At 33.0% G+C, this 18,696-nt stretch overlaps 1 protein-coding gene across 1 annotated transcript in view; it reads right to left on the reverse strand.

The window, feature by feature from the left end:
• Positions 1-1,510: 1,510 nt before the first annotated feature.
• The window catches only part of SMC3 (structural maintenance of chromosomes 3), a 35,174-nt gene continuing 17,988 nt past the window's right edge, over positions 1,511-18,696 (reverse strand). The window contains exons 13-29 of the mRNA XM_045567755.1: positions 18,425-18,638; positions 14,936-15,039; positions 14,646-14,745; positions 14,110-14,270; positions 13,645-13,786; positions 11,925-12,075; positions 9,736-9,888; positions 7,839-7,990; positions 6,591-6,749; positions 5,875-5,982; positions 5,254-5,362; positions 4,480-4,727; positions 4,180-4,392; positions 3,669-3,860; positions 3,332-3,509; positions 2,528-2,634; positions 1,511-1,923 (exon numbers count right to left, since the gene is read on the reverse strand). Coding sequence (XP_045423711.1) covers positions 1,852-1,923; positions 2,528-2,634; positions 3,332-3,509; positions 3,669-3,860; positions 4,180-4,392; positions 4,480-4,727; positions 5,254-5,362; positions 5,875-5,982; positions 6,591-6,749; positions 7,839-7,990; positions 9,736-9,888; positions 11,925-12,075; positions 13,645-13,786; positions 14,110-14,270; positions 14,646-14,745; positions 14,936-15,039; positions 18,425-18,638 — 2,563 coding nt within the window. The 3' untranslated portion in view covers positions 1,511-1,851. The remainder of the gene's footprint in view (positions 1,924-2,527; positions 2,635-3,331; positions 3,510-3,668; positions 3,861-4,179; positions 4,393-4,479; positions 4,728-5,253; positions 5,363-5,874; positions 5,983-6,590; positions 6,750-7,838; positions 7,991-9,735; positions 9,889-11,924; positions 12,076-13,644; positions 13,787-14,109; positions 14,271-14,645; positions 14,746-14,935; positions 15,040-18,424; positions 18,639-18,696) is intronic.

Here is an 18,696-nt window from a genome sequence, read left to right on the forward strand (position 1 = left end):
CAGGATTTTCACATTTTTCTATTCACTTTCATAGAATTACTAATTCATGATTAATATAGCAAAAATATGGATTTTTAAAACATTTATTGTGTTTCATTTTTTAGGTGTTTTATTCTTACAAATTCACTGGAGTTTCATTATACTGTTGTTTCCCTGGGAAGATGCTTAAAAACATATTAAGTTCTGGAATGATGCTATGCCTTTAACATCCCTTGAATTTGAGTCTTAAATGGAACTTACACCAAATTTCATATTGTAAAGCATTGGTCATATAAGAACAAAGCTATAGATCATAAACTACACACCAACCTTTTTAACCTTCATAGGAATTTAATGACTCATGATGAATATTCTTGGGTAAATGCATAGGAAAGTTAGTAGGAATACTAGACAGATGTTATAGTTACATAACCCTTTGAATGGAGCCTTGGGTAGAACATATCTTATACCAATTTCTCTGTTATAGAAGATCAGTTATATTATAACAAACTGTGGAGTATATACACTGAGTATTTAAACTCTCTAGATTCAGCTAGTCAAAATGAAAACTCAAAGAGAATGCATATTTTTAAGAAAATTTAAAGTCTCATTAATATTTATTTGAAAAGTACCCCTTAAGGTACTTCTGGTTTCCACTAAGGGAAGAGTAGTTCCTAAAAAACTTTCCTGTAGATAATAACTATAAACTTGGGGGGTTGAGGGAGGTGGGAGAATCAACAAGAAAAAAAAATTTAAGGGAATTATGTTGGAAAAGAGAAATAAAATCATCCCTTATTTACAGGTGATGATCGTCTACATAGAAAATCTCAAAGAATCTACCAAAAAAAGCTACCAGAACTAATAAGGTAGTTTTCCCAGGTCACAGGAGACCCCCCCCAAAGTGGGCTGCACTTAGTGACTTGCTTTCAAAAAAGAGAGTATGGAAAGGGAAAAAAACGTAACTTTACAATGAAGAAACCTGGCAAACACGATGTTTGGGCAGATGATCAAGATAAACATTATCACTAATAATATGTATTGTTTTATGATGTGATGAGGATACTTCACTTCTGTGGTATTATTTCACCCCAGTCTAACCATGAGAAAAATATCAAACAAACCTAAATTGAGGGACATTCTACAAAATATCTGAGAAGCATTCCTCAAAAATTCTTACAGCATGAAAAACAAACTGTCACAGACCAGAAAAGACATGACAACTAAATGCAATGTAGTATCCCTAAGGGATTCTAGAAAATAACAAAGGCATTAGTGGAAAAACTAGTGAAATCTGAATAAAATCTGGAGTTTAGTTGATAGTAATATACCAATGTTCCCACAGGGGCTGATTTGTGTCCCCCTCCCCAAATTCACATGTTGAAGCCCTAACTCTCAATAACTCAGATATAACTGTATATGAAGACAGGGTCTTTAAAAAGGTGATTAAGTCAAATGGGGCCTTACATCCAATCTGATTGGTGTTCTCACTGGAAAAGACAATAACAAACAAAAAAAGACATAAAATACTAAATTAGTCACAAAACAAATTATTTAATTGAAGCTATAAAAAAAGAGGCAGGACAGCTGATAAAATAATTAGGAAAGAATATTTAGCATGTTTCAAAAGATTTAAAACAGGAGCAGGACACTTTACAAAAAGCGCAGGAAATAAAATTCTTAAACTATAAGTAGAAATGTAACATTACAGAGTGTCTTATAAAATACAAAGACGGAAATATAAAAGGACTATGTATGCTGTAAGTCTGAAAACTATGAATAATGACCAAATATTTAGGTTTAAATTTACAGTTTCTGGGTATGAGAATCATATTACTACACACATCTTCCAAACCAGTTGGCAATATTTTCCACTTAACCATGGGTGGTATCATCTTCAACAAAGTCTTTAGCCATCTCTGCTGTGATCACATCAATATGACTAACCTGAAGAACAATAAATGTTAAAAACAAAATCTGTTAAATCCTAAAGAAATATGTAGTGTTTGCACTGTATAGGGTAATATTAAAAATATACAGCTTATCACCTATTTATATTTATTTTAGTATTTTATATACTAAGCCAAGTGAAGCACCGATACCTTTACCTTTATTTACAATTGTGTTTGTTCAATGTGTGGGTTTAAAAATATTCTGCATTTTAATGCTCTGAAGACATATATAGACACTTATGCCTAAACATGTAAACTACTTTTTTTGTTCAGTTTCTATTGCTTTGCTATTTCATCAAAGAATCTTAAGGCTGGAAGACACCAGAAAGAGCTATAAAGTCCAGCCAAATATAAATGAATGTATGTAACTGTTAAAGATCACACATTAAGGTAGTCTCATAATGCCAATGAAAAAAAATCAGTGTAACGAATACTACGAAAAAATTGATAAACTTCTTAAGTATTTCAAGTTTTTTTTTACAAAGACATCAACATCAGATAAGCAAGGACTAAGTTTTCTTTTACTATTTAAGTAACATAAAACCAGAATCCAATAAATATAATGAAACACTAATAAACCTCACGTAAAATAAAATTACCTTGTTTCTGAACTTTACACCATAAAACTTGTCAGCTGACTCAAGCAGTTCAGGCCTAAAAGTAGTTGTAATAAACTGAGCATGTACAGCAAGTTCCATAATCATATCTGTAAAAAGAAATAATTTAATAAGTTCTTCTTGGCAGATCTGAAAATTGAAAAAGCAACCATCTTTACTCTTACCTAAAATTCAAAACTGTCAAAACAGCCTGTGGTTTTTATTTTTCATACATACAGCTGCAAAAATTACCAACTTAACTTCTTAAATTAGTTATAAATCTTTAACCCCAATATCTTAAAGTTATAAAATATAAACTTCTTATTTAATATCAAGAAGAAGCAACTTCTAACAAAGCATTAGTTAGGGCAAAGTAAGTTTTCTCACACAAAAAAACAAAAACAAACTTCTTTCTGTTACCCATTCCCCCAAAGACTTTATGTTAACTTACTCAAGATCAGAATTAGATTCTTTAAATACAGAATCAACACTGTTTATGACAAGGACTAGTCTAACATTAAGAAAAACAAGTTTTAAAATGAGAGACTTTTGTATGAAAATTTAATTAGAGTAGCATTTTCAACTGACTCAAAGGATTACACAGCTACTTCTCACATAACTAAACCTCATAAAGTAGTCTTAATACTTAACTTTTAAAAACCTGAAAGAGAGAAGTTATTTTACTTATTGAATATATAACCTCTCTAGTCCCCCACAATACCTCAGGCAACAAGACAGCACTATAGAAGAGGTAAGGTATAATCTTTAAGCAAGTTCTCATTGGTAAGTACAAAACCAAAACTGTACCTGATACAGCCTTTCTGTGCTGAGCATCCAGAGCCTGGTCAATCTCATCAAACAAATAAAAAGGAGCTGGGTCACATTTCTGAATGGCAAAAATCAGAGCAAGGGCTACCAAGGATTTCTGCCCACCTGAAAGCTGTTGCATTTCTCTCATTTCACCTTGTTTTCCTGTAAATGATACCTAAGAAAATATACTATGAGTTAACAACCTAAAGGGGTAGAATCATCATCATCTCTTAAAATTAAACTGCATATAATGTACCAATTTAGATTTCCCAAAGATTTTATAAATTCTACTATGGTAATGTTCTGAGGAAAATGGAATGTAAAGGTATTTTACCCTAATTCCAACTCCAGTGAACTGGTCAACTGATGGGACACTGCTTTGTGACCCAGAACCCCTCTCACTTTCACCACTCCCTTCTCCTTCATCCTGAGACTGACTGCCCTCCACATCTCCTTTCTTCATCACCAAAGTAGCTTTGCCACCAGGTACTAACTTCTGAAATACTTCACTGAAGTTCTTGGAGACCTTAAAAAAAAAAAAAAAAGTCAATTCAAATATAACTTTTTCTTAAGTGGAATTATTCATATTACTGCTTAAAGCAAAGACAAATATTTAAAAGCAACAAATTATTTTTTAATCTTAAGAACAAAAATGACAGATTGGATCTTCTTAAGAGCTGTGTAAAACATTTAAGTTACTGTATGTTAGCAACCTACATGCTGGACTTGTTCTTGAGTTTTAGATCCACCTGTCAAGGGTTTAAAAGCTTTAAAATCTTCACAAACTGAGTAAGAGCTGAAGCTTTTGTCCTATGTGTATGTTTTAACTATAAACACAAACATACCTGTTTGAAAGTTAACTGAATCGCTTCATATTTTCGAAGTTCAAGTACATTCATCAGTTCCATAATTGATTTATACCCCCTATCCAACTCTTCTTGTCGCTTTATTAACTTTTCTTTCTGCTCAGAGAAATTTACAAACTGATCTAAAGCTTTTTTGTTAACATGGCTATACTTCTTTAATTCTGTGTTGCACTGTTCAAGTTTTCGAAACAACTAGAAAGAGAAAAAAACATGTATAAATAAACTCCCATACAGAGCAATTTGCAATAAAACTTCAAATTTAAAATCACCAAGATTTACCTGTTTGAGGCTCAGCGTCTGGTACTTTTCAAATGCTTCCTGGGGAAGTGATCCAAGTTCTCGAATTTTCTTCATACACTCTTCTTTCTTCTTCAATAGCATGCCTTGTCGATTTGTCATCTTTTCCAGTTCTTTAGTATCATGATTTATAGCATCCATGTGTTCTTTTTCCATGTTTTTCCAGCGCTCCATACTTTTCTGAAGCTCCTTAATTCCAGCTTCTGTTTTATCAATGGAATTGTCCAAATCTAAGATAAGGAAAAAAACAAAATTAGGTTGTAATATCTATTTTAAAGCCAGAGTGTTATATGAGCAAAGATTTTATTTTAATAGTCATATCTACCAAAATAGATAGGTTTTAGGTTTTTTAAGTGTTTCTTTAAATTTTACTGTGAGAATTCATGAACTATTTAAGTCATGACAAAATTAGGAGTGTACACGAGTCACTGAAGTATGTAAGTTTCATTACTTAATGTTCATGTTTATAAAAAACTAAAAAATTATCTTCTCAGCAACTAAGTGACAAGAGAAACCTGATTCAGGTACCTCAAACTTCTGTCAATGAAATGAATAATTTATGGTCTCTCATAAAATTTTCATGAACATTTCAACAAAAGTTACTATTTATAGTCAACTTACTATATTCCGTTCACTATAAATTGTTCATGATGATGGAAAATAAAAAAAATCATTAGTACATGGCTTTTCCCTATTTGGATATTATTTTATAAAACAAGCCAAATATCAAAAAAAATTTACTATATAAAAATTCACCTTCTGATCGTGCCATAGTATCTTTTACTCTTTTATTGATGGCTTCAAGTTCTGATGTTGTGGCAGTGAGAACAGTACCCCCTTCTGTCTCTCTCAATTCATTAAGTTCCTGCAACACAGAAAAACTTACAAGCATTAAAATGCAAAATACAAATTTTGTTAGTTTCAAAATGTTAAGACTGCCAACAGTTTCTATAGCTGTTATTATACTTGAATAAACATTCAGGAAAACAAAAAAATATACATATTTCATATAATTGCAAATAAAGTATCCATGGGATGAGGGAGTAATGATATAATTACTTGAAAATTTCTCAGCATCTGACTACTTCTGAGAAAATAATAACTAACATTTACTGAACACCTAGAATGTACCAGGATAGCAATCATACAAAACAGGTACTACTGTGCTTATTTTACACAAGAGGACGCTGAGGCTCAGAAATATTAAATGACTTGTCCAAAGTCATACACTAGGTGGCACTGCTACAACTCCAACCCACAGCTCACAGACAGACTACTAGGCTTTCTGCCCCCAAAACTCATGCTTTTAATCAGAGCCTCTTATAACCAATTTTAATAAGTTATGGGCATCAAACAACCCTCAAAAAAACAACACACCTGTTCTACTTGGTCCAAGCGTTTTCGCAGATTCTCATTGAGGTAAGTCTCTACTCGAGTAATAATACCTTCTAATTTAATTCTTTCATTTAGCAACTGTCTATTTTCCTAGAATTAAGAAGAAAAATTAGTTGTCTACATGAGCATGCATATTTCACACACAGGAATGCTGTTAATCTGCCGCCCTGTCCATTACTTTTGCTCAAAGGAGCTGAAAATAGACTTTTCTATTTTATAACCTTCCAAAAAGCCCTATACTTTCTTTATTTTCTCTCTTTTGTTTATCCGTAATGCTAAATTTTTATGCCTGGTTCTTTTTATAAGGTGCTGTCAAAAATAGTTCTCTTTTCCTGCTTTTCATTTTTTGGACTCAGTGTTGTTTACATCTATGCATTAAAAAGTCAAATATTAGAATGTTTACTCAAAACATTAAATCTTTAAATCATTATTAAACAAGCTTAATCTTACTAGTAATAGTAATACTTACAACTAATAAGTAATGATAACTAAGTAAGACAGGAGAAAATGAAGATTTCTTATATAATCCTAACAGCCAAAATGGCACAGAAAAATTTATTCTTAATGGGTTTAAGTCCAAGTCTCATTTCTATGTTTCTCAATGTTCTTTTCTTTCACATTCCTTTATTTAGCAAAAAAGACACTTTTCATAGTTGCCAATTATCAATGAAAATTTTTTTCCTGCAAGTTGTACTTGCCTGCTGAAGTTGACGAATTTCATCATTCAGTGCATCTACTCTCTTCTGATCTTCCAGACTAAGTTGAGAAAGCAAATCAGTTCCCAGTTCTGCTTTCAATGACTCTCTGGTGGACTCCATAGCATGCAAACTTGCCTCCAAACTTTGTAAGCTACGTTGCTATGTGACAGGTTATCCATTTATTATTAAAGGTATTAGTCATTGTGTTACTTATAATAGTAAAATATAATATACTAATAGTAAAAAACTGGAAATAATCTGTATTTGATATTAGTAAGCTCAATAAATAATGATATCAACTGAAATATTAGGTACCCATTAAATTTGGCAATTAGGATTCTGTAGCAACAAGAAAAATATTTATGATGCAATATTTTGGGGGTGTGTGGATCAGATCATATCCCATGATTAAACTAAAATCTTCATAAGGCATATTCATAAGAATAAAAAGTTGCAAGAGGCAGGGCAAGGCAGTTCACGCCGGTAATCTTAGTACTTTGGGAGGCCAAGGTGGAAGGATTACTTGTCACCATGAGTTTGAGACTAGCCTGAGCAAGCGCCAGACCTCGTCTCTACAAAAAATAGAAAAATTAGCAGGGTGTGGTAGAGTGCACTTCATAGTCCCACCAACTCAGGAGAGTCTGAGGCAGGAGGATCACTTGAACCTAGGAGCTTGACTTGCAATGAGCTATGATGATGCCACTGCACTCTAGCCTTGGTGACAGAGCAAGACTCTGTTTCCCCTGCCAAAAAGAAACTGCCAGAATGTATTGGGATGGTACGATTGTAGACCCTTTATTTTTTTCACCTCTTTGTTGTTTTAGTACCATTGATAGCATTGATACTATTGATGTAGTGATGTAAAAGACTTGTCAAAACTGCTTCAAGTTCAGGAGATAAATAATATATTATGACTTACAAGTTTGCTTTCCACTCATTTTAATACAATCTGGACAAAATGCAATCAAATACTCAACTAATTCCAGAGTGCTTCCAGACAGAAAAAGTACTGACAAATTAAATACTGATGGTCAGACAATACTATTGTGCCATATCTCAAAATGCCTATTTATCCAATGAAGGTGAAAAATTTGAATGGAGCCAATAGGAGATTCTGGGTATCCATGGATGTGGGTACAGATGTAGATATTCAAAAGTATGGGTACAAAGAAAAATGGAACACATAAAATTCAAAGATAACATATGATCCACCCCAATTAATCTATACTAAAAGATATACTTACGAACCTTAGGCATAAAGGTTTTCTCTGACTGCTGCCTCTTCTCTTTTAGCATCTTCATTTCTGATAATATGCTATCTCTGGATGCTTTAAATTTCCTTTGCTGGGTCTCTATCTGTTGCATTTGGTTCATCAACTGATCAATTTCATTATTAATCCATATACAAGGCTAAGGAAAACTCTCTCCAGGTTGTAAATATTATCACATATCCTAAATTCTCTTCAGTTCTTTATTAACACAAGACCATGTATCCCCTTTTCTTTAACCCTAAATAACAGTTATGTCCTCACATTTATGGACCCTAACAATGCTGAACTATACTACCCTAAACGTGTTCAATCATAAAAGGAGCTTAAAACATTTTACCCCACCATATCACTCTCAAAATAACATGTGTACTATTTTACTAGTAGCTAAACAAAAAAAAATTCTTAGAAAACCCTAAAGGAAGCTAAGTGAAATCTAACTATATTTTTTAAAGTATCTTTTCATTCAACAAGTATTCACTGTCTTATCTATTATGCTTAAGGCACTATGGTACTTTAGGAAGTTATGCATGAAAAGTAGGCATTGCCCAATGTGGAAGAATAATTCAACTAGCTAGATTATCAAATACAGGAAGATAGCTTGGTATATGCTGTCAACGTCCTTTTTTCTTAGTATTTCCCCATACTTTCTTTGTGTGAACACCTTGCCAAATTTAGGCAGTTCTCAAAGTGTGATATGCAGACCTGGGCAAGGTCAAAGCTAAGATGCTTGTCTTTTTCTCCTTGCTGTTGATTGCACTGATAACACAGAAGCTATAAACTTGCGGTTAAAAAAAAAACTGCCAGTTTCACTTAAGAAACTGAAGCAGTAAAAATCATTAACTTTATTTTTTCTTGATGCACCAAGGACCTGTATTTTTAACACTGTATGACTAAATGGGAAGCACAAAGTATTATACTTCTGCCTTATACCAAAGCATTATGGTTGTTCTAAGAAAATGCACATGCACGACTGTTTCAGTTGTGAGCTAAACTAGCCACTCTTTGTGCAGCATCATTTTTATGTGAAAGAACAACTATGTTTACTCAGACTTGGATTTTTGATAGCCATTTCCTCCACTAACACTAAATCTGCACCAAACAACTTCAAGATAGTAAAATCTGCTGGGCACAGTGGCTCCCACTTGTAATTCTAGCACTTTGGGAGCTAAGGCAAGAGGACTGCTTGAGGCCAGAAGTTCAAGATCAGCCTGAGCAAGGGCGAGACCCCATCTCTACAAAAAAACAGAAAAATTAGCCAGGTGTGGTGGTGCATGCCTGTAGTCCCAGCTACTCAGGGGACTGAGGCAGGAGGATCGCTTCAGCCGCCGAAGTTTGAGGTTGCAGTGAGCTGTGACACTACTGCACTCTAGCCGGGGCAACAAAGCCAGACCCCGTCTCACCAAAAAAAAAAAAAAAGGTTAAACCTAATGGACATTTTTCAATCCTTATATATTTGACTTCTGTACTGTATGTGGCAATACTGATGCTCCCACCCTCTTCTTTGTTCCAACACTATCTAGGTTTCCTTTTACAATTCACTGACCAATCCTTCTTAGTTTCCTTTCTTTGCCCAATAATCTTTAATTTTGGTGTTTCTTGAGTTTTCTTTCAAAAGTGACTCACTAGTATTAGCTACTAATAGTTAAGCAAAGAATCAATATTAAAATAGCTTTTAGCCTTTCCCCTTAGTCTTCAAAAGTTAAACAAACATAAACTCCTGTGATTAAATAAAAGTCAAAGTGAAAGGCATGGAATTTTTTCCTCTACTGTATATATGAGAAAAACACACCCACCACACAGAAGATTACACACTGCAATCAAAACACAGCTCTTTCTCTATAGGAGCCATCATTAAGCACAAAATAAAAAGATATTTTCAATATTTCTACGCAGGTTTTCATTGAGCTTTGCTTCAAGCTCACCTAATTCTTCTTCTGCTTTTCTAACGTCTTTCTGTAATTCAAGTCGAGACTTCCTTGTATCATAATAACCTCCAGTTAGAGCACCCCGATGACTGACTTGGTCACCTATAAATAAAACATAAGAAAGGTAATAATTCCCTATAACAACAACTTTATTCAATGATGAATTTACTTATATCAAAAAACTAATCTAAAGGCTTTAACTGCATAATGAAAATTAAAAAGTCAAATATTTAAGTCACCCTGAAAAAATTTCTTTCCAATGCTAAAGTTTGCAGTTTTAAAAAAATGTATCTTCCAGGTAACCCTGAATATCTGCCAAAAAGCAAGGAAGTGCTGAAGATTAATGAGGATATGTCAAGAGGACACAGGACCTAGCCTGGAATTCCCACTGCCCATATTTGGGAAAACCTGAGCATCAAAAATAATGACAATGGGATAACACACTGAATTTTAAAAAGGAATCCATGAATCACAAATGACACTTTTGTAAAAAATGAAAGGTGAAGGTTTTTCATTACAGAAGAGTGACTGCTAATAAATGTAGACACAATGATAGAATCTAAGAATCATCATTTTGAAACCCCCTCTGTAATAACTGATTTAGGCAAGGTCAATAAAAAGTGCTAAAACAACTGGTAAAAAAGTTGTTGGGGAACCTGATACTCACAGTCTTAAAGACTAATCCCCCATATCACTTATTAATTATAAAGGGGAAAAGGCACTTTTACAACTGAGATCTACTAGTGATCCAACAGCATCACTAACAATGGCACACGTTACATGATGGAATAAGTATGTACCACTCATGCAGCACTCAGGCCAAGAATGCTTACCCTGAATCTAATGATGAGGAAGCAACAAGACAACTGCAGACTTTCTATGAGAAAGTCCATTTCACTGGGGGGAGCGGGTTAGGAGGAGAGGGGAGAGACACAAGACGAACTGTCCTATACCTATATTTAAAGAATCTAAAGAGAAGACATTGCATACACCCTTGATTGGATCCTAGATAGAAAAATATTTTAGAACAATTGAGAAAATTTAAATGTGGACACTTTTTAGATAATATTATTTGGTTAATGTTAAGTTACTTTGATGTAACAATGATACTATCGTTATACAAAAAATTGGCCTTATTCTAAGGAGACACATGCTTAAATTTTACAAATGGTATGACACAATGTTTTACAATTTATTCTCAGATGCTGAGTTCAACAACCAACAACAAAATGTACATATATACAGATAAAGCTACAGGCTGGAGTTTGACCTTCTTTCTTCAGCAAATCAATCATATAGAGAAGGAATAAATAAAAAATGAGGACAGGTAAACCTACATACTGGGGGTTCTTAACCTGGATTCCACAGACAATATTCAAGAGATCTATGACTTGAGTGGGAAAAAATTTTACATCTTTATTTTTACTAACCTCAAAATGAAATTTAGCATTTCTTTCTATAATCAATAGGACAAGAACCACAGTAGTATTTTTAGTACTCATAACTTTGTTACCAAGAGAAATAAAAACTATTTTCGTATCTCATTACACTTGTCACAGATCTCAAAATATTGTTTATATGCATCAGTACTTCAAAATTATGGTAGTTACTAAACCCATTAAATCTTATTTTTAAATACATTAAAGAATTACTATGTCATATTTTTAAAAATATTGTGATAACCATGCCAATATAACTGGTTTCCTTTGTGATCCAAAGTAGTTTACCTTATGCATTTAAAATTTTGAAAAAGGATTCATAGGCTTCAAATAACCAAAGGAATGCACAATGCAAAAAAGGTTAAGAACTCCTGGTATAGACCAAATGATTACATTTAAGACATTTAATCCACTAAATATCAAGTATGAATCCTGTTTGCAATCTTACTTGAACAATTTAAAAAATGATAAAATAATTGGACATGAATTTTCAAATACTTTTTTTTTTATTTTATTTCTTCCAAAAGCTCTTCTGGAATTCAAATACTCTTAAAACCAAAATGACTCTGAATAAATATATAAGATACACTCATCAGACGTGCATACAGCTCAAGTGATATATTATTACACAGCTTATTATATGTGTTAAATGATTTATTAGAATTTATTTGCTCAAAGCTAAGAATTATTATTACAAACCTTCCAGAGTAATGCAGTCCATAGTGAAAGCACGGGCCAGCTGGGTTGAAACTTCCATGCTACGACAAATAAGTGTCTTGCCAAACACATGTTTGAAAGCTTTGTCAAATCTGGGATTGTACCTCAGTTTACTGATCATAGGAATAGCATCCTAAAAATAAATATTTTGTCAGCAAGCAAAAACATCAGAGGTTAATTAAAAACTGTCAGCAGAATTATAAATTACATCTTTAAGAAATACAAATAAACACAAATGTCATTATATTTCAAAATTACTGGTTTTTATACTGAATAAGTTAGAAGAATCATTCTCCTGAAATATCCCGGAAATTTTGTTCACAGAATCATTAAGTTTTTCAAATAGCACAGCATAGTGCTGAAGAGTTCAGTGGCTCTGAAGCCAGACTGCCTAAGTTCAAAATCCTGGTTTCCACCACTCATCATGTGCTCTGGACAAGTTGTTTAACTTCTCTAGATAACAGTGACTTTATCTACAAAATTACAATAGTAACAGAACCTTCCTTCTAAAATTGTGAAGACTAAATGAGTTAATATATGTGAAATACTTAGGATAGTATAATATCTCTCACACAGAAGAGCTAAATAAATGTAAATAGTATTTCCCCCAAATGTTTTAATTTTATGTATTACATATCTAAATCAGATATTCAGAAAAATATTTTTTCAGATAACTTATTTTCATTTTTCCTCTCTCCTAAGCTGTTAGAATAGGATTTTTAGAATCTTTAAAATTATGAAATATATCCTATACACAGAAAAATGCAATAAACAGGTTAAGCTTAATAGAGAAAACATCAACATAACCACCACATAGCACAAGAAACAGAACACTGACACAAGTGTGTTCCATTCCTAATTACACAGTGGTTATATACGGTGGCTGCCTGCTGGAGGTGACTGCTATTGTGATTCTGTGCTAAGAATACTTCCTTGTACTTCCTTCTTAGTTCCATCATTTTAGTCCTGTTATGTAGTATAATTGAAACTAAGCTACATGCATTCTTTTGTGTCCTGTGTCATTCACACAATGTGAGATTCAATTTTTCCTCCCCAAAATTTCAAAGGTTAATTTACAGATCTGAAAACAGAAAAAACTGGACCCTTCAAGTAGCTTATAAGATTAATGTTCCACTTACATTATTGATCCTCCTCATAGGGTTTCAGCTTTAATGTTAGAGGATGGTAAAAACAGTTGCTACTACCATCAACATTCTGACGTAACTCAAAGCAATTACAACATTTCTTGAGGAAGAGTGTCTGAAGAATATTTTTAATCCATCTAAAATATACTAGGCTAGTAACAAAAGCAATGTTATGCTTTCAGAGGCTGTCACTTTGCTAGCCATTTTTCATTTAATTTACAAACTATTTTAAAAGTATATCCAGATTCCTCAGGGATTCTTCTCCAACTCCCTAACCTTAATTTTGTTACACACAGAAATGCTCTCAAAGTATCCTATCCTTATACATTTTAACACTTTACACATTTGCAACGATTTGTTTCATGTCTTGGCTATGAATTCTGTCTCCCTCCTCAACCCCACCCAGCACTAACTATGCTCTACAGAAAGAAAGGCACGTTTATCTCATAGATCAGTAAATCCCAGTATACAGTGCCTGGGCACTAGGCAAATGTTAAATAATCTGTATAAGAAAAAGCAACTTAATGAAAAAGAGATCTTAACACATGTTGACTCACATTGGTTTCAGGATAGGCAGTATCCCTGACATCTAACTTGTTAAGAGGCAGAAACGTGACCTCTCCAGGAAGATTCATTTTATTAAACTCCATTAAAATCTTCGTGCTGACTTCATCTGAATCAACAATGTGATAAAATAACCTACATATAAACAGAGTAAAACACACCTTCATTAGACTTTAAAGTGTTATAAACATTTAAGCATCAAACATTTCACTTTTTTCTATACAACCCAATTTGTATTGTAGGGGAAAAAAAAGATTACTTAGAAAATTCCAATGAAGGGATGGAGAAAACCCAAAGAGGATAAGTTCTAGTTTCTATAATTAGGAACAAATACTTAGCGTCTACTTCTTTAATCAGACAGTTAAATAAGGAACCAAGGATACAAGTAGATAATGGAAGACATATTCTACTGAAAGTACAGAGTTGTTTCTTAGGTTATTCTCAGTCCTTTCCTTCACCTGTTTCCAGCAGTGACTTCCACACATGTGTAGAAAGCTGGCTCACATTCAAAGTTATTCATTACAATGCCATGATAGCCATTTTGAACATGCTGGTTTATTCCTTTCCGACGAAAGTGGTCTAGCACTTTGTTTATGCTGTCTATTCCGTTTAAAATGGCCTGTAAATTGTTTGAAGTGAAAATATTAAAATAATATCGCCAATGGCACTCCTGCTAAGAAATAAGCTCATTAACTCCAGACATTTTAAAATATATTAGAGATTAAACATCCTCCCCAACAAACACATCACCTCCCTGAAATATGGCAACTACATGTAACACCTTTTAAGTTCTGTTCTATGACACTAGTGTTAAAAATCAAAAGTTTAAGGCTGCTTATATAATTGCTATTGTTTCATATTTATAGAGGGTGAGTGATTTGGACTGTCCTCTCCTATTTGTTACCTGAAACCATGACCTACAGCTTAAAACCTAATAAATTCTTGTGTTTTAATGACTCACTGTATACAGAGGTAATGAAAAGAACCTGCCCACCTTTCCTGTTGCCGCTCTAAGAAGTTGCTGCTTCTTTTCAAGATCTTCTCTTTTAGCAGCAAGTGCTTGCTGTTCTGCATTCTCCTCTCTCCACAGGTAACTAATCAATAAAAGTTAAACTGCCTTTAACTTTAAACACATAAGAAGATGCAGTAACAGTACACAGTTTAGAATAAAATACTGAAAACAAACTTGAACAGTTAATTTGTAAAGACCATGTAACAGCCAGTAATTAGCATGATTCAAAAAGGCAAAAAAAATATTAAGGCATATTTTAGTCTTATACGAACTTTCTTTCACTTTGCAATTCATCTTTCTTATTTTTCACTTCGTAATATTTTCTGTCCAGTTCTTCTACTCGAGCTTTGACTTCATTAAGATCCTGGTCCAGTTTCTACAGAAATAAAAATAATTCAAACTTAAAATCTAATTTCTTCAAACTTATCAGCGGTTGTAAAAGGATGGGGGAGGAGGGAGCAAAAGGTCAATGAGGGAGGAATTACCAAGGGGAACTGGAAACATTTTTGGGTGATAAACATGTTCATTATCTTAACCATGGAGATGCTTTTGCAGGTGTATGTGTGTCAAAACTCATCAAATGATACACTTTGAATATGTCTGTTTTATTGTATGTCAATTATACCTCAATGAAGCTGTTAAAAACACCAATTTCAATTTTTAAACATCTTTAGGCAAAAAAGCACATCACCCTGAAAACACAAACCATAAAATGAAATACTCTATAAAACACAGCTAAAATAATTTGTTAATTACTGATCTAAACCTTACTATTTCTATAATATACATGCCAGGATTTTAAAAGAAAAAAATACATTCACAAAATCTCAAAATACTGCCATGCATACTTTTCATACTGCCCCCTCTACACACACAAACACAAAATAGAACACAGTGCCAGGCACTGTTCTAAGAGCTGGGGAATCATCAAGCAAACCAAACAAAAATCCTTGCCTTTGTAGAGAGCAATAAAATAAGCAAGATAAATCTGAAGATCAACCAGCCTTTGAGGGGGGTACTTCAAATTGTGCTTCATGAGATATTAATAATTACATTCTCTGTTTGCAAACAATTATTAAGGAAATATCAAAGTAATTACAAATACTCCCACACAGTATTAAAAGGTATTAGTTTTTAGTAGTAATGTGACAAAAGCACAGATACTACATAATATTCTTTATCCGTATTCTGTCAACTCACTAGGGCAATGTGAATCTTATGCTTACCAGCTTCTGTTCAATTAGAGCCTCTGCCAAAGAATGGGTGGTACAATAAGGGCACAAGTGACAATAAATCAAACCAGTCAATTTACCTATTTATGAGGATTTCTAATGTCAATAAAATTAAATGGAACTAAAGATTATAATACACTAAAAGTCTGGAATATATACAAAATACATATATAATTAAATTTATCATGATTTCTATCCTTGCATGTCTGGAATATATACAAAATACATATATAATTAAATTTATCATGATTTCTATCCTTGCATCAGATGAAACAATCAAAATATTTTGCTCAAATTTTTCTTAACTGATTTATAAAATCTTGGATAATTAGAATGACTCACAACATCTTGAATAATTAAACTCTTTCATACTACACATGAGGAATATGGGACTCAGTGGTAACTGAAACCATAAAAGAGTAAACAAATCCCTTTTGTAAAATTCAACTTTTCAGCGGGAATGACTTAATGCATTCCTAGGCTATCTGATTATATGCTAGAAGAGTGTAGACCTTGAAGAGTCTGCTTTCTAAATTAATGTTTCATCTTTATAGGCCTAATCAATTCAAAAACTAACGTGTAAATAATTACCATCACAGCTTACAGTATTTCTAAAATTCCACATTCTCTAGGGTCAAGATTTCCCTAATGTCAGTTAGAAAAGTCTAAAAACTTGGTTTGTTAAGCATGTTGGATACATATTATATAAACGAAACAAAATAAACCATAACAAAACAACCAAAAAGACATTTCATTTTTCATACTGCAGGTGTTACAAATACACTGTGGAAAAATTAATTTAGTATTATACCAAGAAGTAAAAGGCTGGTTTACACAATATAACCAGGACTACAAAATCATCTTTGTCTAGAATAAAGGAAAAGACTTCATCTTGACAAGTGGTCATTTTGAGAACCAAAGCTGTAGCTAAAATATTGGAGCTTAAGAAAGAATGAATAAAGCCTTTCAATGGAAGATCTTGGTTTATCACCAGCCTCTTTCACAGGGGGCATCTGCTGAGGTTCGTGGTTCCGTGAACTCTAGATAAAACTCATTTTGTTTAAAGGACATGCAGCTATCACAGTTGAAACTATACTAACCAATTTCCAAATAACAGACTACCTGGGTTAACCAGCATTCTCCACTCCCTCTACAAAACATCCTGACTGAAGCCCACAGCACACTGGACTTTCAAAACCAATAAGCTACTACCTATTAATCGCATTCATCTTACCCTACCCGTTGAGTTGTTTATGCTTACAGAGGCAGTTGCGTTTGCTTCCTACTCTGTTTTTGTTTTGGCTATGTAATTATATTAAATAAAGTGAGAATATGACTACAAAGAGTTGTTTTTTAAAAACATGCTGGACACATTCAAAAGGGAGTCACTAAAAAGTGAATTAAATGGGCAAATCAACTATAAGATTCTGGGTAAATAATTAAATAATATATAGATTTATATGTACTTTGTACCAAAATTTAAAATGTCAAGTCACCAAAAAAATCAAGGAAAGACTTGGAGAACTGGTGCAGATTAGAGCAGCTAAAAGAAACATGACAACTAAAAGCAACATATGATGCTAGATGGAATCCTGGATCCCGTTCTCATCTAACTTTAATGAGAAATGTGTTTATACCTGCAATCATATAAGAAAGTCCCTTGAAAACTCTTATCACTCATACTCAAAAAAAAACCTTAGGCTTTACATCAAAAGATTGATATATGAATGTATATTTATTTAAAATAAAATGCTTGAGATATATATACAAATGTTTGCATACATATACACATGTATACATATATACTGTATGCATTTTAAGATCTTATGCTGTTTAGTTTTTAATTAATCAATAACCAACTGGTACAGATCTCATGGGTAAGAGGGTTCTTTCTGTGTATTACACCTGTCTTACATGCTCCCTTCCCATCAATTTCATCCCCTTCTACTCACCTATACATAGCCATGCATTATCACTTAAGAAAGAAGCCCTCTGTGCTCCCCTGCCCCTTGGTCTCATTTCAAATAATGAGATATATCTTACTCTGGAAGCCATGATTTTACCTTCTACTTCAATTTTTAAGGAAGTGCTAGCTAAACATGCATAGCAAATAATGTTTAATTCATTTCAAAAAGTTATAAAATCACCGTTGCTTGAACCAACAAAAAATATATTTTGTACTAAGTTATTGACAAAATTATGTTAGAATATAAAAAATGAAAAATAAATTAATATAAAGTTATGTATCATGTTAAAATTAAGGGTAGATCAAGTACACACTACAAATTTATAATATATTTTAAAATATACTCAATCTACATGAATACTCACTGATACGGATAAAACATTCTTAAAAAAAAGAACTACTGTATGTATATTAAATTGTGTTGGCCTTTTCTAAATAAAGGCCTGTCTTGTATATTTTAAGAGTAGCATGTAAACTTATTTAAAAATGAAACAAAGTAGATAAAACTGTACATGTTTATCTCTTCTGAAGGATTTTTACAAAGCAGCTATAAAAGTTCTTACATTATATTGCTCCAGATTTTTCTCTTTATTTGCCTCAGTGTCCTCCAAATCCTTATGTATAGCAGCAATCTGTCTTTTCTTGTCATTTATAGCCTGATCTAAAGACTTGAGCTCCTTTTTAATCCATTTATCCCTTTCTTCTTTTGATGTAAACTGGCTTCCTCGACCCTGCTTTGCATAAAGATCTGTTCTTTCCTGAGTTGCTTGAGCCAATCTACACAAGATAGAAGAAGAGAATGGGTTGAAAATGAGAACACAAAATGACAAAGTTC

The sequence above is a fragment of the Lemur catta genome, chromosome 14 (genome assembly GCF_020740605.2).
Source record: "Lemur catta isolate mLemCat1 chromosome 14, mLemCat1.pri, whole genome shotgun sequence".
NCBI classification, from domain to species: Eukaryota; Metazoa; Chordata; class Mammalia; order Primates; family Lemuridae; genus Lemur; species Lemur catta.